The sequence below is a fragment of the Anopheles stephensi genome, chromosome 2 (genome assembly GCF_013141755.1).
Source record: "Anopheles stephensi strain Indian chromosome 2, UCI_ANSTEP_V1.0, whole genome shotgun sequence".
NCBI lineage: Eukaryota > Metazoa > Arthropoda > Insecta > Diptera > Culicidae > Anopheles > Anopheles stephensi.
In genome coordinates, this window is record NC_050202.1 from 53,582,700 (window position 1) to 53,608,533 (window position 25,834).

General features: G+C 46.0%; 1 protein-coding gene across 2 annotated transcripts; it reads right to left on the reverse strand.

Annotated features, from left to right (window-relative positions):
• Positions 1 to 7,396: 7,396 nt before the first annotated feature.
• LOC118502734 (protein obstructor-E) lies at positions 7,397 to 22,409 on the reverse strand. 2 transcript variants are annotated; one of them, XM_036035298.1, is made up of 5 exons: positions 22,073 to 22,409; positions 11,298 to 11,507; positions 10,211 to 10,399; positions 9,920 to 10,130; positions 7,397 to 7,547 (listed from the first exon to the last, which is right to left on the reverse strand). In XM_036035298.1, the coding sequence occupies exons 1-5, from the start codon at positions 22,113 to 22,115 to the stop codon at positions 7,493 to 7,495; spliced, it is 708 nt and encodes a 235-aa protein (XP_035891191.1). In that variant the 5' UTR covers positions 22,116 to 22,409; the 3' UTR covers positions 7,397 to 7,492. The 2 variants fall into 2 exon arrangements, with proteins under 2 accessions (XP_035891191.1, XP_035891189.1); XM_036035296.1 differs by lacking the exon at positions 7,397 to 7,547 and adding an exon at positions 7,988 to 9,284.
• Between the last annotated feature and the right edge of the window lie 3,425 nt (positions 22,410 to 25,834).

The window sequence follows — 25,834 nt, forward strand, 5'->3', positions numbered from 1 at the left end:
ATGGATTAAAATAAAGCAGAATAAAGCTAGAGCAGACTTTTAAAATCGTGCGTTAACCCGTTCTCTAATGGTGGGTTCATACTCACTAATACTGGCTGACTACGATTTCGAACAGTTTCAAACGGTTCCAGTCGGTTCCGGAAGGTTCCAGACGGTTCTGACGGTTTCAGTTGATTCCGGAAAATTCAGGACGATTCCGAACGGTTCTGGTTGAAACCGATGGTTCCTTTTCCTTGGAATCTGAACTGGACTCGAACCAGGATCGAATCCGGAGTGGAACTATGAGTGCATTCCAGATAACAACCCATCACTACAGCGATGTAACATGCCACACAAAATTCGTGTTGTCTTGTTTTAAAAGAGCAAACAAACAAAAAAGCACCAGAAGAGTCCTCAGGACGAACGATAGCTCGGTGAACAACAGCGGATTTAATTGACTGAGCGTCACGGTGCCGAATGTTTGGACACCGTCATTTATCCAGCGATTTGGACAGGCAAAGGCTCAAGAAATCATTCAGCCCAAGCCATTAAGGGTTTGGGTGCGCTTGGGAGAAGTGTAATTTAGTATTGGTGTTTTATTCCTTTTTAACCGCTCTTTATTTTTTTCCGCTCGTTCCCGTCCTTTTTCAAATGATGCGAATCCGGAAACCCGCAGACAGACATCACTCTTCTGTGGCTACGGGGAACAAACGAACCTTACCGAACGGGGGGGAAAGCTTTTCGCGGGGTAACATTTTGTTTATTTCCCAACCATTATGGAAAGAGACTGATTTTTATGGTCCTCGGCATTGAGCGTCTTGGTAAGGAACACGCTTATTTTTATTCCCCGGACCGGTCAAACGGGGGTACGATTGAGCGCGAGGGATCAGGAACGAGGCCTTAAAGTGAAATGGAGAACGAGCGAAAATCACCCAACTCCACCAGTAAGCCAGTAAGTGTGCACCCTAATCGACAATTTTACGGTTTGTTTCGAGCGGCCCAACGTGCAAAACGGATTGCGGTTCGCGCTGGCAATAGAGCGAGCGAGATTCGGACAACCCACAACGGCAACAACAACCCCTAAACCAGCATCATAGCCGATGAGCAACGCTTACAACGGGAATCATTCTGTGGCTTTTCAAATGACGGTCGTACAACTTTTCTTTCGAGTGGGAATATCGTTTTTTGCTTGGTTTGGCTGCTGGTTTTACGTGGTTTGAGTGACATTTAACAACCCTTTTGGCGAAAGGATTAATCGGACGGTGGTGAAGGACCAATACAAAGTTGGATGAGGGCGCAAATTAGATGTCTATTAAATGGGCCATTCCCGCACAAATGATAGATTCGGCAGCTTTATTACTGAGCTATTGTAGCAAGCGGTAGATTAGGTTTGATGAGCCTCCACAAAATCTTAAAAAAATGGGTGAATTTAGAGGTAGTACAACTGTAGCAACTCCCCTTGGAGGACTCTAGGACCTCTAGGTTGAAGCGCAGATTTGGAGACTCAGACAATGTAACACATGAAGATTTGCTGTTTTTATGCATATTTCATTTCATTTATTTATATCAAAGAAATCGCCAGCTCTTGGGCTACATATCTGAAGTACGTAAGAGCTAAACGCATGATGACATTAAAGGAGCAGATAACCGAACTCATTCACCAGGTGTCTCGCAGGGATAAGTAAAATATACCGTTGCCGTTTTACAACATACGATTATTTTAAAACTTGCCAAAATGAACGGCGATCCTGTAAAGACATTAAACTAAGAAATTGGCAGCGGACAGTTTGAAAAGGACATATAATTGAAGCGATGATCCTTAATAAATATCTAACAGCTAGCCGAGTGAAAAAGTTCATCGAACTCGCTCAAGTCTGGATTTTCAACCCACACTACTACTTCTTCTTATTCCTTGGCCTAACGATGTTTTGCTTATGGCTTTAGTCAATCCCCTCTATGGGGGAAAGGCCCAGATGAGACTTGAACCTCGGTCCTGTCTTGTGAAGACCGGCGCCTCTGTCGCATCTACCACCGAGCCGCCCAATCCTGACTAGTGGAGGTCGAAACAGGCTGCAATACAAAGCTTTGAGATAAAGTGGATCACGAATATCGCAATTGTACAGATAATTTCTAAAACCTTGCAGTCACAGTATGATCCAACGTATAACTAAACAAAACACAATTTCACAGGCTTGAAAAAGGAGAATTTTGAAAAGTTACCTGAATCATAATGAATCAGTGAGGTGCCACTAGCCCAAGGCTACAACGCTTTTTCAGCAGAATTGGACCAGGAAGGCATTAGAGCTCCAACAGAAACGACAGCACATTATCCAGCCAAAGAACGCAGTGAGCTTCTACTTTCCTCGAACTGAAGAGGTCGCTCACTAGTTCTTTCTTGGCTAGGCAAGAGGTTTTCTGAACAACTAAGCAAACTCGTGGTTAATACTCCTTCTCTCTATGTCCTGTTAATACATTTCACCAAATATAGTTGGGACACTCGAAAAGGTGAATCCAGAACACCTACAGCAATACCGGTCGTATGTTGACATATAAGAAATTATGTTGTGCTTCTGGAGTCCCTTGGACAAATTTTCGAAGTTCATTGTAGCTACGAAAGCTTCTGGAACGCTGGTAGAATTGCATTGTTGTATGTAAGTTGTTGCGAGTTGCAAAATGACCCATAGGTTTGTCTGCTGATGCCTTTGGCGCAACCCCAAAACAAAATACTTATCTAGCACAAATAAGTGTTGTGCTACAGATATTATCCTGAATCTTACTTACTAACCGACTTATCAGGCGCTACAACCGCTTTGCGGTCTTGGCCTGCTGCAACAATCCTCGATACCGTTCACGGTTTAGCGCCGTCGTCTGCCAATCCGTTATCGAGGCCATTCTGGGGGACGCATCAAGGCCATCACTCCATCTCATTTTGGGCCTATCACGCCTCATCTGTCCGTGTGGACGGTCAAAAGGACTTTACGGGCTGGGTGGTCCTGTGTCATTCTCATGACGTGACCAGCCCACCGGAGCTCGTCATTGTAGCGGCCACACATACGGGGCCAAAAATCCTTCTGAGCATCTTCCTCTCGAAAGTGGCTAAGAGGGCTTCGTCAGTTTTGGACAGAGTCCATGTCTCAGAGGCGTATGTGAGTACTGGTACTATAAATTTTCTGTACAGTCCCAGCTTCGTTCGTCGCGACAGGTATTTAGAGTGGAGAAGTTTCCTCAGGCTGTAGTATGTCCGGTTGGCAGCCAGCATCCTTGCGTGTAACTCAACATCAATGTTGTTGTCGGTGCTGATTTTTGACCTCAGATAAGTGAAGTTTTTGCCGACTTCGAAGGTGCGGTCAGCTATCTGTACATCACCCCTGCGTAAATCAGTGTTTGTTAGCAGGACCGCTGGTGGTGCCACCATCATTTTGGTTTTCGCCACACTAACCTCGCGCCTCTCTAACCCGAGGTTCTGTGAGGCACGCTCCGAGTCGCGGATAGTTCTCTTTAATGCCAGATTGAAAAGGAGACAGGCAATCCCATCTCCCTGACGTAGGCCCTTAGTGATAGCAAAGGATCCTGAGATTTTTTCCATCCACCTTCACCTGGCTATTGTCATTCTTACAATTATCCTGAAACTTAACTAAAGTTATAAACGTCAACTGAGAAATAAGGCGGCTCTGCGAGAACGATCACACCACGAGGGTGACACTTACGATAATTTTATAAATAAGGCTAAACATCTTTAATACATTGCCTTCAGCATTCAACGATAAGTTTTTGACTAGGGAGCATTTCAATCGACAGTTCAACAGGACTGGCTTGATAGCTTCTATTAGGATATTCCATTCGAATGATTCATATCGGTGTTCACATTGAAGAGTGAGGTTTTCAAAAATGCTTGTCAAATAACTATCTAGCAAACAGCTAGACATTTCAGCTCTTCAATCAGCGTTGAGTTTAGTTCCAGAGTTGAAACCATCACTCAAAAAGCAAAAAAAAAAAATCATGACTTGATGATTGCAATCATCGCCATGCATGGATAAATACGGGATTTAATATCTAGCATTGCAATGAAAGACCTGTAGATATGTGGTGCTAGTTGAATGAATCTTCATTTGTGTTGGATTCTATGAATGAGAATAGTTTACCTTCAATTCTGGGAAGAAACTGAATTTTTATCATCGCCTTTGTTCACATGAACTCATCCATCACTGGCCATGTAAATCGTCCTATTTAAAGGCAAGCACAAAAAATAACTAAAACGAATAATTAAACGAGCATTTCGAAGAAAATTTCCCATCAGCGCTAAATCTACATTGTTGAAAGCAATACATCATGCTGTTGAGATTAAGTTTAGATCTTTTGATGCTTTATGAGTTTGCCATGGCTCTCTGTGGAACTCAACAGCTATTTCTGACCTTACAGTTCGTCTAGTGATGGTGGCTACTTCAGATAAGCTACTCAACTACATCTCTAGTTAAGTTTCGAGTGCTGAACACAACTAGCTCGGCTCACATGAAATAAAGCAATCAGCGTACCGGAGTTAATCACAAACCAGCAACACATCCCCCCAAACTGACCGGATCCGTAACGTGCATAATGAGATAAGCTGCTTAAATCCAATGCCAGTTTGGGGCGAGCAAACCGGCCAATAAAACGTTTAAGAAGTCAGGAACGATTTCAATTACGATTTGCACATAAAACCGGCAAAGTCGATGGTCGAACGGACCACCGACGAATCCGTTACGACCGCGGACAAGTTATCGCCCATCAAACATCGATGCCGTAAGCCACGGTGCCACCGTTGGCACGCGCACTCAGCAACCACAAATCGGTCACGGGGGACAAATTATTCGCGTGCCGGCCCATTTTTCCGTGCCGTGTTTTCTCCGGCAAACCGGTAACGAGCTTATCTACCATCTTGCGTGCCCATGCCCGGGGCAACCGATGGGTCCGCCGGTAACCATCAACGGTGGTTACCATGATTTCGGCCACGAATGTCCTGCGGTGAGCGATTCCGTTCCCCATGGTAACTCACCCATACCGGGCCGCACCTCGCTGTTCGCTCGACACAAACACGCTCCCACCGTCGATACGGAAATGTGTTTGTGTGAGAAAAAGAAGCCTCCAAGGGAAAACCTCTCGCTTTTCACAGGGTGCGTACAATGCTCACACGCGCACGTCCAACAGGTATTCTACGTACTCTCGTGGCAATAAAGTATGTATTTATAAAATTTAATAATAAGATTTTTGCCCTTCCCCAGTCAGCCTCTCCCTTCGTTTCCCTGCCCTTGTTTTAGGAAGGAATGTTTCCGATCTGGTAGTGTAAAGGAGCCAAAGTGGCTTAGAGCAATCACGCTAGAACTTCCCGGTACGCAGTCTGCCAGTGTAGGCGTAGATGTGGGTTTATGTCTGTGTGTGTGTGTGTTTTGGTATGTGAAAACTTCAACTTATTTCAATGCTGCCGAAGAATTGTTCCACAGCAACAGCACCAACGCTCTGTGGGTAATAAACAAATTCCTTTGCACTAGCAACTGTCGGTTGCGGTGAATGATTTCTTGATTTGAAATTTTCCATCACTGCATGCCAGATTTTCCCTGTCAAGCTCGAACCGTTTTGATAGAGGATGCTTTATGCCCATGGAATTGCGCATTGAAGGCACGAAGGTGTGTCGACTCTACGAAGCTCAGGGCAACCGATGACAGTTGTGTTAAGGAAAAAATGTTTGTCTGTTTTGTTTGTACAATATTTCTCTTATTTAGTGTAAGTTGTGATTGGGATTAGCAATATAAAATTTCATAAATTTTAAGCTCGGAAGGAAAATATTGGGAAAGAAAACAAATAGAAGTAGAATACTAGTGCAACGACAAGACACGACAAAAGCTATTCAAAAGCAATATTAATTGAAACTGTGAAAGGTTCACATGAATGGATCAAGGATATTTATTGTTGTATACCGAGTTTCAACAACATTAAAGGGGGTTGGGTGAGTATTTGATGCTGTTCCACAGGAGCAAGAAAGAAACAATGAAGGAATAGCCATTGGATCGGCGTGCCTCAACAGTGTTCCAATGTTATATCTAGTAACGGGAGAATGCTTATTTCCGTATTGAGTGTGGTAGAGTCCTCAAGGTCCTTAACAGGTGGTACACGGTGCAATGCTGGCTGATTGGTAGCTATAACCAACCGGATACCAAGATGAAGAAGAGCTTGCAGTCATGGATAACTAAGCCAGCAAGCTACAGACTACGTATAGAAGTCGTTAAGGGTCAGTGTTATTCAGGGCTTCCCGAAGCCTCTTGACGCGTCCTTAGATATTGTTGTTCTGTCCCCGGTATTTTTTAACACGCCCCTTGTCATTTTTGGATTTTTTCCGAGATTTTTTGACACAATCCTGAAGTTTTTTTACGGGCTCTCATACAGTTTTGCTTGCGATTACTGATGTTTATTTCATTTTGCTGTGCAGCAACTTGAGTACATTTCTAACTATTAACCTACTAAAGCATATAAAGGCATGTCACTAGGCATCTCTGTAGAGTCAGGAAACAATGAAATGCAAATCTAGATACAACTGCAAGATTTTCCTGAAGGTAAAATCTTGCTACAAGATAACTAATTGTGAGAAAACATCAAAAAATCTTGGAAACGAGAATAAAAGTTAACTGGGAATTTGTCAAACAACCAAGGGACGAAAACAAAGAAATCTGGCAAATCGGCAAAGCTCATAGAAAGCGTCGTAAATCGTCGGAATACTCTGTAAGCAGCATAGAACCGGGTGTAAGTATTTAATGAATACTTTCAATGGTAAAGGGGCTCAACAATTTGGCAGATCAACCTAGGAGCGGAAGGAGCGGCCGCTCGAGGTCTCGTCAGTCAGGGGAGCCTCATCGGTGTGGGAAATTTAACTGCCATTCCGCTCGGGGCGTCCAAATATCATGACCCACCACTGGTGAAATATCCTTCAGCTATATCGCAAGGCAAGTGCTTTAGATATAAAGTTTTATAATCACATAAGATACGATTTTTTATGGGATTAAATCATCATATAGAGACGGACAGCAGATCAAGACCACCTTATTTTTGTCTAATGGCTGTTTTTTCTAATGGCCGGAAAAAAACCCAGCAGGACCCTGATTCAAATCCCATCCTAACTGTTCCCCCGTAGTAAGGAATGAATATCCAACTACGAGGTATAATTATGTCTATTAAACCATAATGGCAGCTGTGGCTCTGAGAGTTCGTTTAGCCAAGAAAAGGGCTGAAAAGAGATGTCATTTCACCAATTTCCAATAAACTCTGCTGTTTGTTTTATTTAAATTTCTTGTGTAAGGTTTTGTGAAAACGATTCTATCATCAATGGCGCTCTGCATCTATTGTCCATCGCTGTACACTAAACTACATTCTAAAACAAAACACACGCCACTGTTTTCTCTACACGTTTTTTTATTAAAAAGATTTCTCACGGAGGCTCACGGAAATAACTTACACTCGATCGTGCTTACGCGCTAATGACTACCATTTAATATCCTTTCTTCTGCAGGGCCTTGATGTCCTGATCGCCATAGTAGTCCTCGCTGTAAGGATGGAAAGTGGTACATTAGTAGAGTCTTTACGGTGCATCAAACCTATGCATGAATCACACACAAAATCGTAGCAACAAACCCACCAGTTCACCGATTCATTAGATAGGAACATCCGGACTAAGGAATGCTTATGTGACGTATGCGAAGGTAAGGTAAATGGCATAATGTCATCGAGTAATACACGAAGGTGGTTAAAAGACGGAAAATAGTTAGGAAAACAAACACACACACACAGAAAAGTCACACGAGCTTACCCGTTAGTAGTCAAAAGTTAGCAAAACAGAGTGAAAAAAAAATCGCCACAAAACAGTGTGAAGGTGAAACAGCACAAAGAACCAACCGTTAAACTCAAGTTGCACGTGATCAAGAGTGAGGTGAAGAAATTATTAACAGACAGACCGGGTGATAAGACATAAGGAATGGATGATTGGTTTGTGGTTTTAAGTGGTTTTAAAGATTTTTTTTTATTAATGTTTCTTTTTCTGTTTGTTTTGTTGTTTCTAATGCTCTAAACTAAGCGCTTCGCGTGTCACTCCTCTTCGACTTCTTCTCGCCCTTTTCACTACCAGTCATCAGTCCTCTTCACTTTTGACTAACGAACAGGGTGCACGTTTCGCGAACAGAACCGACGAGTCGAACCACGAATCATAACCGATCCGACCTTTTCGAACCTGACCTAAGCTCGCTCTTTTCTCTAAGGATCATCTCGATTTGAAGCAGTTAGCTCAGATGGACAACCGGAGTCCGAAAGTTTAAGCAATTTGATATGCTCATCAGGATAATACACTATCAATATTGTCCCTCAAGGAAAGCCAGTAAAGAACCAGTCCACAGGCAAGGAGTCATTTGATGCGGTTGAATCACAAGCCACTGGAGGCCACAAGGAATTTAGCGAAATAAATAAATTATCAAAAAAGGAGCAAAGGGATTGGGACAGGATCACCGAGATATTTCCCGGCATGGGAATGTTCATCTGCGTGCACCGTGCACCGACAGCTCACGAACACAACTCAACAATACGTTCTGAGTTTGGTTGTGAAAAGTGCGTTCAAGTGCGTTCAGTATGAAGCAAGAATGTTTTTAATCGAAAAGTGAGGTTAGGAAACACATTCCACTCGCAGCTCCACAAGTTTTCTAATCAAGCTAGGATTTAGTCCTTAACTATGGCTGGCTCAAGTTGAGTGTTGGTTGAATGTCTGGGGGGTGTGCCTTCCTGGACGATTTGTTTTTAGTGTTTCCTGGTGATGTGAGCTGGTAGGAAAAGTTTAAAATGAGGGATTTTTTGTCCGCCTCGAGATTCTCCCCGGAAGCCTGGTGGTAGCTGTCTAGCTCTCTCTCTCTCTCTCTGTCGCGTCTTCTAGTTCCATCTCGTCTTCCTATTCGATAGACTGCGCCCTGCCATTAGTTCTGTATCGGCTATCGGTATCCCTAACAATTAATCCTGTTTTGATGTTTGCCGTTTTTTTGTTCTCTCGCTTCCTCCCTCTTCACGTTGTCTAGTTCCTCTATCATACTGTCCCCCTCTAGCAATCTCTCTCGCTCTCGTCCTTTGTTCTACCCTCAGTCACCCTCCTCCCTTCTTCTTAGTTGCTGTCCTTCGGAGCCGGACGGTTCGACTTAACGATAGCTTTGGGGGAGGCAGGCGCACCACCGGACTGGAGGGCTAGCCCGGCAAGGAGTTCGCTCTTGCGGATGCTTTTCAAGTCCAAATCACCGTAGTAATCTTCGCTGTTGGGGGTGTAAGGGGTGGGAGATTAGATGAATGGTTAGAGAGAAAGAAAGAATTCGGAATTAGACTCTCGCTACCGGACGGAGCATGGGATGACGCGGCGTGGTACGTGTGTCGGGCAGTCATTACCATACATTTAACTTCCCTCGTAGGGGATTGAGGTATAAGGGAGGCATGGGAAAAGGTTGGTTTTGGGCAAAGTTTGCGCCCAAAGTAACGTTTTTTAGAACAAAGGTGTGGGTTTTTTGATCGGATGCGTGTGACGCACGCTAATGTTTAGTCGGTCGAATGAGATTAACTTTGCACAGCCGGAATTTCTCTTCTTTGATGTTAAACTGTCAGATAAGATGGTGGTTAGGGTGGTTCGCCTGCTTCCGACACGAGTCGGGCCCGTCAGTTGGCCCTGTGTAGCAGCGGAAGCAGAGGAAGCCAAGTTTTTTGGGGAAGTTATTGATTAAACGCCAAACAGTTTGCAAACACCCAAATACATAGGTCAATTAAGAGGTTGGGAATGGGGAAGTTCCAGGGAAGTCACCAGGGTAGGTGAAAATCACCACCACAAACAAAAACACACACACACACACACACAAACACAGATAAACTGGTTCGTGGGATATACAGTGGGAATGCTTACCATCCGGGAACGTCCTCGGGATCTTCGCAGTTGCCAGTGCCGTCAGCATCGCCGATCTTGAAGACGGTGCCGATCGGGCAACCGTACTCGCGGGCGACTCCCTCCAGACAGATGTAGTACTTGCGGCAGTCCTCGGGGTGTGCATGTCGCGAGAAGGATCCAGCATTGGAGATCTCACCGGCAGCCGGGCAGGCGAATCCATTTGCTACTTCTGTAAACCCGAAGGACCCCCATTGGGTTTAGAATGTTGCATGAATCGACTCGGAGCGTGCTCAGACGATCAATGCTTACCTTCGTTCTTGCACTCTGGCACCTGGTCGGCCCACATACAGACGCGCGCTTCACGGTCGTAGGCGAGTCCGGGCGAGCACTGGTAGCGAGAGGCCTCACCGTTCCAGCAGTTCCAGAACACGTCGCACTTGGCGGCATCAGCAAAGATACCATACAGACGCTCACAGTGTGGGGTGGAGATCGGAGGTTCTGGAAGAGTGTGAGGGAGATAGGTTAGAATACGTAGTTAGTTTGGAGAACATGGACGAACTAGCTTCACGATTTTGTGAAGCCTCGACGATCAAAAATAGAAAACTTTCCAGGAATCTAATTTGCAGCAAGTAAATGTAAACCGAAGAGGACCTCTTTTTGATCCGATTATCAATCCGTTAAATATTTTCAAGATGTGCTTAATATCGCATATCAAAAAATTAAACTGCTTCATTGGAATGTCGATACTTAATCCAAAACATTGTAAGGTTATTGAAATGAAATCAACAACCTCCAATGAAAATATATTAAGGTGATGAGATACCGTAAAGCTCCTCAACTTCAGATAAAAAATATCTAAATAATCAAGATTTGTTATGAAATTTTACTAGTAATATTCATCCAAATAGTGTATATCCAATTCCAGAGTATAAACCTATATAAAATCCTAGGATTTCATTGCCAGGAAGTGCTTGATGCTATAAAACCATTCTAATTTAACTCTTCCAGTTTCAGCCAAAAGGATACCACTGTCCTCTACCGGGAAGGCGCTAGAAGCCATCACAACATCTCATTTCGCTGCATTCATTCAGCATCCCGGAAGAACGCCACGCCACAGCTTAATAGTGCGGTTAACATTGAGCACACACACGTGTCGGCACACATATCGGCCCTGTCTCCGAGCTTGTTTAAGTTTGCGTATGATTTTCTGCATTCCATCTGCTTTCTACCACATGGCATGTTTAATTAGTCCAATTGCTTCGGTCTTCACAATATCGCAAACAAAATCTACACCACGAAGAACGCGTCAAACCTGGCGGTGATCAACACACGGCCAACGGTGACCGGTCGCGGTACGGTCTGGGGCGGCAATTTGGAAGCTGCAAATCGTAATTACCTAGCTGGGTGCGGTCGCCACAGTCCACGTTGTGCAGGTAGTCGCAGTTCTCCGTCAGGTATTTGGAGTCTGTCGCATCGAACGCGAGACCGTTGCCGCACGTCTTCAGCTCGGCCACGTTGTTGTCACACTTCCAGTACTTGTCGCAGGAGCTGTGATGCGGGTAGAAGCCGAAATCGTCCGGACACTTGAAGCTCTCCTGAGCGACGGCTGTGGGTTAAGGTAGAGATAAAGAATGCGGTTAGTTGCGTGCGTTCACGATGCAGTTTGAGGCAGCAAAAGTAACAGCAGCTTGGGCGAGCAGAAAACGAACCCTAGTTCAGCTGGAGCGTGCTTCATTCGGTTGTGTGTATAAGGTGTTTCCCCCCCATTTTCCCTGAATTTCCACGAACGAGCACTCATTTTTCTCTTGCTTTATCGGGTTTTGTTGCAGCGCGCCCGTTACAGTGAGCCCAAACAATTTGAATGTTATGTCAGATGTTACGCGAAGGCGTTAGAAGCGGCCAAGAAGCAGCAGCAAAGAACCTAAGCCATCCGAGGCTTTACTCCCGACGCCAACAGTGTGGGCTGATATGATTGGTGTCATTTTTCAAACAACCAACGGTCGTCCCGTTTTTTTTCTTCTTCTGTGTGTCTCCTCGTTGGCACGCTAGGCCGCAATAAATATTCTTAGCCCACCTGCCCCGCAGTACTGGCCAGGGTCCACGGATGATGGATCGTTCCATCAGCGTTCCGGGGCGTCATCGTCAAAACCGCAAAACTGGTACGGTTCCGTGATCAGGTGAATGATTTGTGACCTGTCGGATTTGCCGGAAGGTGTGACTGCGTGTGTGTGTGTGTGCGCAGGGATCTCATTTTTTAGATTCACTAGTCTCATCACTTTCAGCCAGGAGTCGGCCTTTTCTCTTTCGCCTTTGAAGACTCGAAAGACGCACCTAGGATTGGCAAGATCGATCATTGCTTTCTTTGGGTTGGTTTTTTGTTATCTTCTCAGTTTCTGGTGGACTGTAGAATGAATCTAAATACAGTGGCCATTGATCGATTTGCTTAGGCCGTTCTCTACCAGCCAGTACATCTATTTGTCCCGTGACTCAGTACCCTGAGCTGCGGAGCTCATGATTAATGAACTCATCTTCAAAATCGTCGAGCTGTCCGCTGCCTGAAGATTAAAATTTGACACGAAGTCCGGTCCGGCGTGTCCGGGGTGTGGCGTTGCCGGGGTAATGGGCAATCCCGGGGGCCGCCAAAAAGCGATGCCATTTAGCACGTTTGGTAATCTCGCAGGGACGCTTTGCCCAATCATAAATCCTACCGTGGTAATCAGTTTCGCTCCACTCCGAAACCCGAAATGTTACGAGAGGTTTTGTCGGTGGGAAAGCTAGCATAACCGCAACTGGTCACGGCAACAGCATAGCTGTCCATGACCTTCCCTTGGGGATAGGGCGGACAGAGAGAATGAGGGAAGGAACACCCGGATGGGTTGGGTTTATTAACTTCGATGACAGCAGTACCAGCGATACCCCTTTTTCACATGTCCACTCCACTCTTTCCTGCCTCCATATCGGGAACCAACCGTACGGTGGAACGAAATCGTTTTGAATCAATAAATTTTCCCAACCCATCAGCAGCGTTCGGTCAGTCGTAAATTTCGTCCGTGATAATAATTACACCGTAATTGCCATTATTTTTATCACCGCAAATGATCTTTAATTTATGCAGAACGGCCGGCCAGCCAATGGTCTCGTGGCCTGCACGCCTCGGATGGCCGTGGCGTTAGCGTACGATTCGATTAACAGTTTGTCATTCCGAGCGCGCAACGGGGGTTGACAGGTTGCGGCCTTCGATAGGCTCAAAAGGTTCTAAAATTGTAATAGTAGCTTGTTTTGTGTGGTAGAAAATGAATAGAATGTGAATGTGAATTTGAAATAGATCCATGAGAGTAGTCGAAATATCGACTTTGATTAAATCTTTGTTAAACTCATCAAAACATCTGTAAAATACCAAACTTATAATGAGATTCTTAGAGAATTGCTGGATGAATTCATTGTATTTAAAAGAAAATACAATTTCTTATTTGACTTCTATTTCTTATGTCTTTGGATCAGAGATCGGAAGTTCTAGAAGGTGGGAATGAGATTGGTTAGGGCTTTTCTTTGTTGGGACAATTTTATAGACAATACAGTTTTCAATAAGAACATGGACTTGCTGCCTCAAGTATTTAAATTGATGAAATTTTAACTATAGTTTGGCACAGCTATAATCCTCTCTTTACTAAGAGCTACAGGAAGATCACGAAGACAAATCTTCAAAATGAAGGACGATTGTTTTTGGGATTGTAGGGATGAAGCTACAAAGTGCGTACTCAGCTTTAACGTGCATGTAGAGCTACTTTCTTAGATAAGAGCTTTGCACTGAACAAATAACTGCTTTATGAGGACAGAGGCTAGCTAGTGAGATCAAAGTTACTATCTGAGAACAGAGATACTTTTTGAGAGCCTTTATAGGGCGGAAAGAACTTCAGAGTGAGGGCATAGCTTTTGTTTCTTCTTCTTTCTTTGCTCTAGAACCTCAACAATTTCATTAACATGATTTTACCCGCAGCTGTATAGTCAGTCTTGCGAGAGAGCGAAGGTGGTCTGGATGGGATTTGATACCCGGTCTTACCCTATGAAAAGCGAGTAGTCGCCTTAACAGTTAATGTGAAGAACTACCATGGTAAAATGAAAATAGCTCAGATTCCTCTGTTTATTCTGGAGAAGCCTCAATGAAGCTGTCGAGTTAACTACTCAACACTTCTTCGGAGAAAGAGCTTCCTATTGCGCATCAAAATCAAACCCAAACCTACATCATGGAATCAAAAACGAAAACCCGACAAATCACTCATTAAAAATGTCTCCCGGTTAAATAATCGTCCGGTCTTACTTATCACTTCTGGCGGCCAACAAGGCCCTCAAGACTCGTGTGACTATTTTGGTCACGGTGCGTAATCGCCGTACGCTTGCTGTGCCATCATCATGCACGTAGATGGTCGTGATTAGTGAGGAACGCCACACCACAGTCGTAACCGAATTTCGTACCCAACTCCCATAAGGGACAAACCGTGTTGTGTGTGTGTTTTTGGGAGTAGTCACTAGGGCTCGTTGCTGTACCATCGTTGCCTAATCACTCGTGGTTAATTAGTTTAGTTGAGCAGCAAATGGCTGTGCGATCGCCATTAAGACGCGCCTCGGCTAATGCCGACCAAAGCAGCGTGTAACTACAGGTTTCTGCGGTGATGGCATAACCGAACCGTTGAGCAATGGGTTGGAGCTTTCGTTTTCGTTCCCGTTTTACGTGCGCGATCTAATTTGATCTTTCGCCTAGCTTTTGTGCCTTCCAGTCGAAAATAGTCGACAGCTTCCTCGAACAGTGCCACACGCGAAGAAAAGGGAAAAGGGGGAACACATCTACTTCCACTCGATCGCGCGTAAAAATAAAACTCACCCCCCGCGAATGACGTTCAATTTCCCGCCAACGGCTTCAATTACCAGCGGGGTTCGTGGTAATGTTTGTTTTTGCATATGCTACCGGAGTTCAATGAACGGTTGGCCCGGGAGTGGTGATTTATCTGCTAATAGCTAATAAACCGATCGCGTGCAGTTTTTTTTGTCCGTCTGTCTGTGGTTCGGAAAACTGAGAGTCCAAATGGGCAGAAGATGAAGACGAACCAGCAGAGAAACACAACGGAAGCACCACAACGAGGAAGCACATCAAGATGGGACGGCTTAGCATTGGTTCAAATGATTATCCATCGAGTGGTAAGTTTTCCACTTGAGTGCCTTTTCTTTGCCTTTATTTTGGGCTAAGAAAGTAGGGAAAAGAAAACCATTCGAGATCTCCCTCCGTCTCACTCTATCTCCCTTCGAGCACGATCCGAGCACGGTTTGGCCTTCTTGTGGGCCGATGCACTCGGCTGTTGAGCTGCCCGCTGCTTCCAACGTTGACCATGAACGGCTTTTTATTATAATTGCCTGCACACCGTAACGCTTCTTGAGGTGATTCCCCCCCAGTGGTTTTATGCGCGCGCACACATAATAGCCACTACTTTCGTGAAGCTGCACCAGCCTTAATTATACGGTTGAAAGTGAAATCGTTTCGTTTGCAAAAAGCCCCGAACAGAAAACCGGGATAAAATCTCGCTTTTATCACGCGCTGGCAAAACGATACCGATTGGCATTGACTGCAAAAATCGTTTATCGGTAACGGTGTTCCTTTCCAAGGTGGGGCTATCAGGACCTTCTATACATCCCGAAAGGCACAGCCAACCCTTTTGCCACGAAGGCATAAGTCACCGTCTGATACGGTAATGAGGTTTCGGGAAAACGTTCCAACCGTAATACCAGCCAAGCATTTACTGTTCTTCTCCAAGATTAGTGCTGCTGCCAAACAAGTCTCCCGCGACCTGTCCTGATAAGATCAAGGTAACAACATTGGGGAAGAAGAGGAAAGAAAAAATCCCGGAACCCTTTATCCGCAATTAAAGTACACAGGAGCAAGGGTTCGAAGAGGTCTAGGGGCGTGGGCAGTTTTCACGAAACCACCAAGAAACCGGAGTGTAACGAACGACGCCTCGCGACTCGTGCACGACACAAAAGCGCGCGACATAAAGCACGCTGATTATCCCCATTGTTATCCGGGCATGTTATCAGCCGCGCCCCGTAGGCATTTTCCCAGGGAACAGGGGGAACCAGCGATGCAGATTGTAAGCAAATGTTTTTCCAGGCCGTCATACAGAGAGAGAGAGAGCGGGAGAGAGTTACCCAAAATCTGTCAATATTTATACCAACCAAATGGGGCCCGAGTGTGTGTGTTTTTTCCTCTTTTTCGTTCGGCTTTGTCGCAAGAAGCACTTAGCCCCAAGCGGGTTGCAGAGGGATCAAACTTGTGTTATCCAAAACGCATATCAGCCCAGGAACAACAATGGTTTGTTTGTAGGAAGGCTCGTGTTTTTTTTTCTCTCTGCGGCAGGCTTTCTCGCGGAATTTTGATCGTCGACCTAATATTGTCTTGGAACACAAACGCGCGCGTGTGGAAAGCGAAGCGTACGGGTAACGAACATCCAAAACCGTTCGATGCGCGAGTTGTCGCGTGTAATAAACGTTTATTATCCTAGCACCGGTTTGGGCAGGGAAAAGAAGAAAAACACGCACATACGCACACATGTAGAATCAAGGCCCGACAACGACGATGACGCTGACAACTTTTGGCCCGTACCGATGCTGTCGCAAGATTTGATTTTAAACGATTGTTTGCTTTGTGTTGCAAGGTTTTTTGGTGAATTGAAAATCGGCCTACAAAGGGGTGAATAGACGAGAAGCGGTGGGATGTGAGAGGCGTGGATTTTAGATAAACGACAACTGCCATTTTCCGGCATCGGCTGGTAAGGGTGGAATATCCAATTCCACAGCACGGTTTCGGTGTGTTACCCGGGAGCATTATCACGCACGGATTGCGATGTGTAATTTGCGATTTTGTATCTTAAGTACAGTTTTGTTTGCTTTTCATAACCATCCAGCACGGTAAGAGATTTGCTTCCATTGTGCGCTGGAACGCACTGATGTTCCTGCCTCCAGGTTCCAGGTTGCAAAGAGGTCATCCAACCTGCCGCCCTGCTACTTGACATTTGAACCTCACAACGCTACAACGCGTGGCCACCATTGCACCAATAGCTGCGGATTTTGCATGGATGGACACGAGTAAACCTTTCGCGAAAGGTAATGGTAACCTGCACCTGCGGGATTGATTATTGAATCGCGAGGAAATCCTATCACCACTCCCACCAGGTTAAAGGGCTTAAAGCGAGGTAGTTTGTGTAGTTGCGCACTCTAACTCTCTCTCTCTCTCAAGCCTCAATCCACCCATCGTAGAGGGTGGAATTTATGTTTGACATTTCAATCGCTATTTTACGATTTGCGAATCCGACCAAGCCATGTTTTAGTGCAGTGGGCGCACATGTCAAACAATGCTACACACACACCGACACACGGTTGAGATGTACAGCACGCGTTAATGGATAGTAGAATTTAATTAACACATAAATAAACCTTGCTGGCCATACCCCGGGGCAGCATCAGGTTAATGGCGAGGGCCGGGAGGACTTTAAGAAATTATGGACACATGGTCTCCGGGACACAGAAGTCAGATGCTTGAAGGGTTCGTCTAACGGCGTCTAAGCTTTCAGGAACGAAGCGTTGTGAGGCTTGTTCCGGGAGGACGCCATAACATGACTCTGTCACACAGGATGGACTATTAATAAATCTACTCCATTCCCGTGCTCGGGTGGTGCATGCACATCATTAAAATGCACCATGCCGACATGCGACATTCGCTCGGACACGATCGGACATAACGCAAGAGCCGTTTGCGCCCACAGCACATTGATCTCTATTTTCGCTGTTCCGGGAAGCTGAAACAAAAAAAAAGCCGTTGATGGCGCTGGTCCAAAACGAAACTGCTGGAAAGTGAAAGTGGTAGCGTGGAGTATGCAAACGAACAAAAAAGCGAATTAAGCCAGAATACAATAAAAAAAAACTTGGCTTGGAAGAGTGGCTCGAGAAAAGTCGCTCAGACCTTCCGCATAGCTAAGGTAGGTGTTGCTGTTCGGTTTGTTAATGAATTGCAAAATTCGATCGTCTGTTGGATGCTGGCCCACTAGCATGAAGGGATAAGAAAGTGAGATCGAGAGTGAAAGAGAGAGCGGGAGATCGAACGAGCGGGTTACTCGATTATCGAAGATCGAAATTCGATTGCGCAACAGCACGGTTCCAGCACCCACCATCATCGCCACCACCACCAGATGTCCGAAAAACCAGTCCCTGAGGAGATTCGATAACGGTAGCCGAACCCCGATGGAATGTTGTTGCAGATGGTGCTGCCGGTGCTGCCGTGACGGTAACTCCTTCCCGTGGAACCAGCCAAACGGTGACACAATCGCCCGATTATGTCACATCAACCTCCACGCCTTCGTACGAACCGGCGCGAGCAGAAGATGAAGTTTTTGGCCTGTGCTCTCGGCCTGATCCTTCCCGTACGCGAGGAACACCACCGTTCGACGTTCACCCGCAGGCAGTTCACCTTCAGCCCAACCTATGCTGAGTAGGTGAGTAAATAAAATCGATTATGAAAGCTCCGGACGGAATGGGATTTGAATATTGACATCAGGCGTTGTGACACCAGAGTCCGGATCGTTTACAAATCAACAACCACAAAAAAAAAACACGAGCATCTGCTAATGTGCCTGCAAAGCGATAGCGCTCGAGCGATATTTGTGGGCCAAGTTCAGGTATCTGGAGGAGCCCTCCGAAAGCCTCCGGTCCGGTCACTAGCCAGTACCCCGGGGTTGGCCGATAATTACCCTGGACGCACATTTCACCGTGTGTGGCTTGCGCAATTAGTGCGCTTCCGTTGGCATTACTTTCTAAATCGAAACATCCGTCACGAGCCGATGAAGGTCAGCGAGCGGCAGGCTGCACGATGTCGAGTGTCGGTGAGCAACAATCTTGGCTGCTCCACATTCGCCAGTACTTGGTGCAGATCAAGTTCATGCTGCGTATTGCGTTCCCCATCTCTCGGGGGACGTACACATGGGAAAGGATGGCTCGACAAACGGGTCTTGGACTGCCAATTATACCACGGGCCACGGAGATGGGTATGACGATTATGGGTAACAGCGAGCGAGTTCCAGTGTGTTCCAGATTGTGTGTACAACAGCACACCGTTTCGGAAAGGGCCTGACAATGCAGCGCTATCTACAGGGAACAACAAACAGGCAACACCGAAAACTGGAGCACAATTGAAAGTAGTGTGTGCCCTTTCCGTCAATTGGTAAAAGGATCGCCCCCGAGCAATACAGACATTATTCGGTGTAGCATGTGAAGGTCAACTATCGATTCGATCGGGTAAGTGACACACGGACTTTTCGAAAGGTCTTCAACGGACCCGTCACAATTCGTTGCGACTTTCGATGGCCCCTTTCAATGTCAATGCACCACTGCTGGCACACTAGAATTGCTTTATGTCATCACGATGCTAACGGATACTCTGATGACTCGCTGTTAAGTAGAAATGCCTCAACCAGGAGCTGAACAAATTAACTAATTTTGTCACGCATTTTCCAAAGAAAATGGACACCCGCGTGTCTCGACGGGATCTGTCAATGAACCCAAGCGAATCGACCGTTTCTTCCAGCCATCCGTCACACGTATGTCACACACACATTTTTTTCTTGCTGGTGCGCCCTCTTCTTCTTACACCAGTCGCATGCCAGGACAGCCAAACAAGCCGTATTCTTGACCCGAACCCAGTGATGGATACGCGTGGTCACACGGACCGCGCAGTACGTGAGCGGAATGTGATTGGAAGCGCAACTACATTTTAATACCGAATATCCCGAAGTGCAAAGGATCCGCCGACGGAATACTAATCGCCGTGGCGATTATCTAACGGGCCGCTCCGGATGGGCTGTACGCTGCCGGCGCGCACCCGCGTTAGGTAAGAGGCATAGAGGGCAAACGATGAAAATAAAACAGGCACTCCGCACCGTTTGGGTGCCGCAGACTTCCGCCGTACGGTGCGAAGATTTTCGACTTCGAATTAGTCCCGATAATCTCATTATTTGAGCTGATTTCATTGACCGAGCGCGCGCGTGTGTGTGCGGGAGCATTTTGATTCGCTGTAATTTGTGATGGAAAGTCGTGCTCGGAAATCACAATCACTGATGACTGATGGCTGTCTTACCCGGCACCCGATTGTCTCGGTGCAACCATGATTAATTAACGTGCTTGGTGTTGGGCCAGAAGGAGACCACGTATCGCCGGTGCCCGATCCCGCGACGAAGAAGGTGTTTTGCAAGTGTAATTCAATTAAGCGTCCTTGATGGAGCGTCGTGCTTACCGGCGCGAGTCGGGGCTCGCCCATCACACTCGACAGGGTCTTTCAGGATGCTGGAAATTGCGCCTGTCGTCTCAAGTAAGCACACACACACACCACGGTCGTCTGTCATCAGATGCATGGTCCCGCAGCCAGCCGACCCGGGTCAATCGGGGAGGGACGATTTGAACCGCGGATCGTCGAACTATAATTAGAGTAATTGAACGCATCCCACGGTTCACCGGGAAAGCATCGTGCAGAGGTGATGGATCGGTCTGCAAGGTTTCGTTTGCTGGAGCAAGCAATTATTCCCCGAGCTTCGATAACGCCGCTCCATTGCTGCTCTGTGCGCTGAGTTCTCCGCCTTGGAGTGCCTTAGAATATGGACTAAGGCCGCCCGAAAGCGATTATCCACCGTGCCCGGATGCCCGGTCGGCAGGGAATTGTTCAGCCCGCCCCGACAACCTTGACCGCCCAGCAGGGTATCGGCTCGCTCGCTCCGACCAGCAAATGACAGTATCGTTCGGTATTGCACAATCTGAATGCCGATGCACTTATCGAGCGTGTGACAGCATCGGTAATTAACCGATTGGTTCCCCCCCCCCCCCTCCAGCGGGAGCTGCTCCACATATATTATCGGGATTTTCGGTGAATCGATAAACGGTGGCCTTCCAAACAGCGAACAGTCGGCGCTATTTTCAAGGATACCCACCCATGAATCAAAAGTGTCATCGAAGTGGTATTTTATTCAGCGTGGTGTTATCTAGGGCACTCGCAGAACCACACGACCGAGCGACCTAATGTCGGGCGAGAAATCGGAGATGCTTTACGACCACGCCCCGCGTCCCAAGTTGGTGGACCCACTGCTGGGCGACTTGTCGGGATTAATCCGCGTCCGAGCTATTCTCTGTTGCGTGGTAGCAAAACGATCGACCGTAGATGAATAAATTTCCCTCCACCACCGAGCCCATCCCAATCCAGATCCCAGGGGTGGAGAACCGGCTGACCTCGACTCATATTTCGAGAAAAAAAAAGAAGCCGATGGTGCACCGAATATTTCAACACCAACTCCATACCCGTAGCCGGGCACCGAGACGGTCGAGTCGAGTCTTCTAGATATCGCGCCATAAGATCGTGCCATGAGCGAGTGCGAAAACCCACCCGCCCCAGTACAAACCAGTTCCAAACGAAAGCGAAATTACTTTGCGCGAGATCAAAACAAGCTTGCCCTCACTCAAGAACACTGGCCACAGTGCCTCAGGTATGAAGTCGCCGCAGCAGCAACTAGAGCAGCGAACGGTGCTCAGTGTTGCGTTACGTTTCCCTTTTGCAAGATGGCGCTGCGCATTTCATGAAAGTGAGAGCAACCATGACGTCTCGTGTATGACGCGTTGGCGGTACAGGCGCTCTCTGACTTCCTGTTGCCGTTTCATTCAGTCGGGCTCGAGCGCACTGCAAAAGCGAAAGCGAAACAACCCACCGAAAACGTCGGCGGCCACATTCTTGCGGTTGGGCGAGTTTCGCAAAAAAAAAGGCTACAGCTACGCCGAAGATCTACGATGGAATGCTGCGAGCGTTTGACTTGCACGATTGAATAAGTGATCGTTCGTGCACGGTTTTCGTTTCAGTAGGAGTTTATTAGCCTTCAGGCTCTCCTATTAGAGTAGGAGATCGTGATGCATTAGCTGCATGACTCGGGAGATACATTAGTGCCGTATGTCACTACATCCTGATCACCGGACGATCCTCAACGATGAAGATCAAATTGAAAGCGGAGAAGGGTTCGTTTTGCTTCTGCACACGCCACTCTTACTCGCTACTACTGTAGAAGGTGGTAAGAAAGAGCTTAGTTGGCTTGTTGTACGTACCGGCTCCGAAGAGTGCAACCACGAACACTATGCTATACTTCATGTTTTGTCACTGTGTTTTTTTGTTCCGCACGGAATGTTCACCACAAGGATATCTCGCGAATGTGTCGTGTTCGCTCGTCACACAAACAATGCCACACAAGTGCACGCGTTCCACTGCTGGTCGAGAGTAGCACTGTTCTCACTGTCGTCACCGTTCCGCACCGGGTATAGTACACAGAGACACCCTTAACAAAAAAACAGAACTCCTTCGCTTAGGTTGCTGCTTGTATGGTCGCACCAGGATCGCCGGTGTGCACGCTGCGAAACTTCCAACAAAACTGTATTAAAAGGCAATTTTACAATCGGTTTTTATACCCAAGGTAGGCGGAGGAGCGCATTTGCTGGTTCTTCTTGGGTGTCTTCGTCCGCCTGCCGGTGGTCGCCGCGTGCCGTCTCGCTTCGGCACGCCACACCACAGCCACGAGACACGAGCGCACACCAACTCACACACATACAGCCGTATCGGGAGCTGGTGGGAGCCCCACTCCTTAGCCGCGATCGCGATCGTGGCCCGCAAGACGGAGTTCGACAGAAGGAGAGCGTGTGCGCCTTCTTGCCTTGCGGTAATGTGTTGTACCGCAATGTGTCGCGTACGTGAAGTGTGCGCGTTTTCATGTGCCAGTGGGGGAATGGAGTGGGTCGGTGGGGGTGATGGGGCAGCTTTTCACCCTCCCTTTTCTAGCTGCAGCCGAAGCTGTTCACCGAACGTTCCTTTCTCTCTAACGTGCCTGCCGTTCCTTCTGGTTGTTCTCCGGTTGGGTCGACACCATTCATTCCACGCCGTGTCGTAGAAAGCCAACGGAACGGTTGTTGTAGTCGACAACCCCATCACCCCATCACATTCCTCCCTTCTTCCTCCTCGCTGTGCTCCGATTTAGTGTGTCGCCCGTGTGAGACTGCGACTCCAATTATCCCGGAGCCACAAACATCCCAGTGTCACTAAATACCTTCAAACGCTCCTCCGAGCATGCTCTCTCACTCACGGACAGCATTCACCAAACGAACGAGATTTCCTCTGAAAAAGGGCCTCTAAACACTGTTGTAGGTCGCGAATGGTGCGATTATCCCATCTCACTTACCCACCAACAACTAATCTTCTTCGACGATGCGCATCACCATCGCTCACAGTCACAGCCCCGTACGGCTTATTGATGGAGTGACTCCCCCCGTACATCTCCCCCGCGAACCCACCAACCGGGAAGCATAATTAGGAATTGAGCGGGAAAATGCCAAACACCACCACCACAGCTTCACACCGCTTTTCCACTGGTGAAGCATCGGCGTCATCGGCTTATTACCACCCTGCAAACGGTGCAGTCGCTCATGCGGTGACGTCGGGTTCGTTGGTCTCTATCTCGTTGCAGTCACCGCATCATCCACGGGTCTGATCTTGATATCGGAGCTTTTTTTTTGTTGTTGTTTGGTTTTGTTTTCTGTTTGGTTTTTCCCTTCCAAATCGATCGCGGTGTGGCGGACGATCGCGAACCATTTCCTCGACCGACCTTCTCTCGGCGTTTGTGTGTGTGTGTCGTAGCAAAAACGTTTAACGCGCCGTTTACCGATTACGCTCCGCTTCCAGGGGCACGGGGTCGTGTTTCAAGGTGTGAAATTATGAAACAATAGCACGTTTCGGGGAACGTAATGTGATCGTTTCGCAAAAAGGGTTTGATGAGGTAAAGCAAGTCTACCGGAGAGCGTTGAGAGTAGAAAATAAGCAGCATTATGTCGGCGGATGGAAAACCGTTTGGGATTATTTGGGAAATTTGTATGGAAAACGAAGATATTTTCTTAAGGTGATTGATGGCACCCAACTTGAGCAGATAATGAAATACTTTAAATGCTTGACTTCCTCGTAATGTGGTGATTGGGACACTAGCTTAATTGGCGTCAATGACTTGATTTTGAATGGATCGCTTATTCTATACTTAACAATATAGGCTCTCATTAGTTTAAGATGAGTGACTCGCTTTGAATAATTTTTTTGAAAATGCATCCACAAAATGCTCACTAATTTAGCAGTGGGTTAATACACGCTTATGAAATTAAGTAGGGTGTTTGTATATGGTCTAAACGTTTATTAATAATGAAGACCCCAGCTTGATTTCTATGAGTGTTTCATAAGCAAAAATATCGCTAGTGTCCTACCAGCCACCAAATAAATGCCTTTTTTAATTTTTAATGACTGCTCGTATTTTTGTAAATTTGAGCTTTTTAGTAAAAAATTATATCATCAGTGGCCCGAAGGTTCAGAGAAAGATTTTACAATGCAGAATCAGGATTAAAATCCAATCTGAACTGGTTCCTAGAGAGTTAGAATAACTTTTCAGCTAAAAATAAAAACAAGTAAAGATAATCGCAAGTAATGGCACTCCATGGTCGTTCGGTGATTTACAGCAAAAATAGAAGAGGATGTAGCAGAAGTAGAAGTAGAAGTAAAATTAGAAATAGAGGTAGAAGTAGAAGTACAATAAGAACGGCAAGAAGAAGTGGTATAAGAAGGGGAAATAGAAGTAGTAGAAGAAATAGAAGTAGAAGTAGAATTAGAAGCAGAAGTAGAAGTAGAAGAAGAAGTAGAAGAAGAAGTTAAAGTAAAAATAAAAATAGAAGTAAACTTAGAAGTAGAAGTTGTAGTAGAAAAGAAGTAGCAGTAGAAGTCAAATCAGAAGTTGAAGTAAACATAAAAGTAAAAGAAGGAGTAATAGTAGAAGCTAAAGTAGAACAAGAAGTAGAATTAGAAGTAGCAGAAAAAATAAAAGTAGAAGTAGAAGAATATATGGCAGTAGAAGTAAAATTAAAAGCAGAAGTAGAAGAATTAATAGAAGAAGAAGTAAAAGTGGAAGCAGAGGAAGAAACTTTAATAAAGCAAGAAAAATGGAAGCAAAACATGAAAATCAATAAGAATAATAAACAACAGAACGAAAGGTTGTTGAGATGTTGATGAGAAAGAAGAAAAAATAGACAAATACTTCAACACAGTTTTTTTATGTAAAAATCAGGTTTTTAACATCTTATTCATCAGGCCTTTTTTCCCAAATTCGGTAACACGTCTGAATTAGTTAAAATGAATTTCATAAAAAAAAAACAAATAAAACTTGAACGTGCATAAGTAAAAGTGAAACAAATTTCACATAACCCAATCATAACCATCCGTAAAATTGAAAAACAGCTTATGACCAACAAAATATTATTCTCACACTCCACCACCCACTTTCATCAGACAAAACGTATCTGCAATCCTGCCATCAAAAGCCAAAGAATATGTTAACAGCCTGGTTAAACAACTTTCGTTATCGGCCGGTAGTTCGACAACTATAAATGTAGAGCAAAACAGCAATCATTGTAAAACGCCCATTCCTGTTCAGTTGTTTAAAGGGTAAAATGCTCTGGATCGACCAGCATGATGCAACAGTCAGCTATAGTTTGCGTATGATTTCACTCTGAATTTTTGTTCACCATTAAATTTAAAGTCAAAGTTGAGTTTTGTTCCATGTAAGGGGCTATTTATTACTGAGGAGAATTTTCCGAGCAATAAATGCCAATTATTTGAAGATGAAGGTAAATGAACCGCATGGCAATGCACGTTTATGTTGCTACTAACTAACCTACCACCGTGTGCCACGACAGGAGTTCGGTTTAATGCCACCCCGACCTTGCCTCGCCCCGCTCTCCATTCCACTCATGCGACAGGAAGTTCAAAGCCCAACCACAGTACCGAAGCAT

What these genes read in the sequence shown, in the direction of transcription:
- LOC118502734 (XM_036035296.1), bottom strand. Translation starts at nt 22,115, where the DNA reads ATGAAGTATAGCATAGTGTTCGTGGTTGCACTCTTCGGAGCCG. An exon ending in GGTTGCACTCTTCGGAGCCG is followed by an intron (nt 11,508 to 22,072) that starts GTACGTACAACA and finishes CTTAACCCACAG; the next exon opens with CCGTCGCTCAGGAGAGCTTC. An exon ending in GCCAGAGTGCAAGAACGAAG is followed by an intron (nt 10,131 to 10,210) that starts GTAAGCATTGAT and finishes TCGGGTTTACAG; the next exon opens with AAGTAGCAAATGGATTCGCC.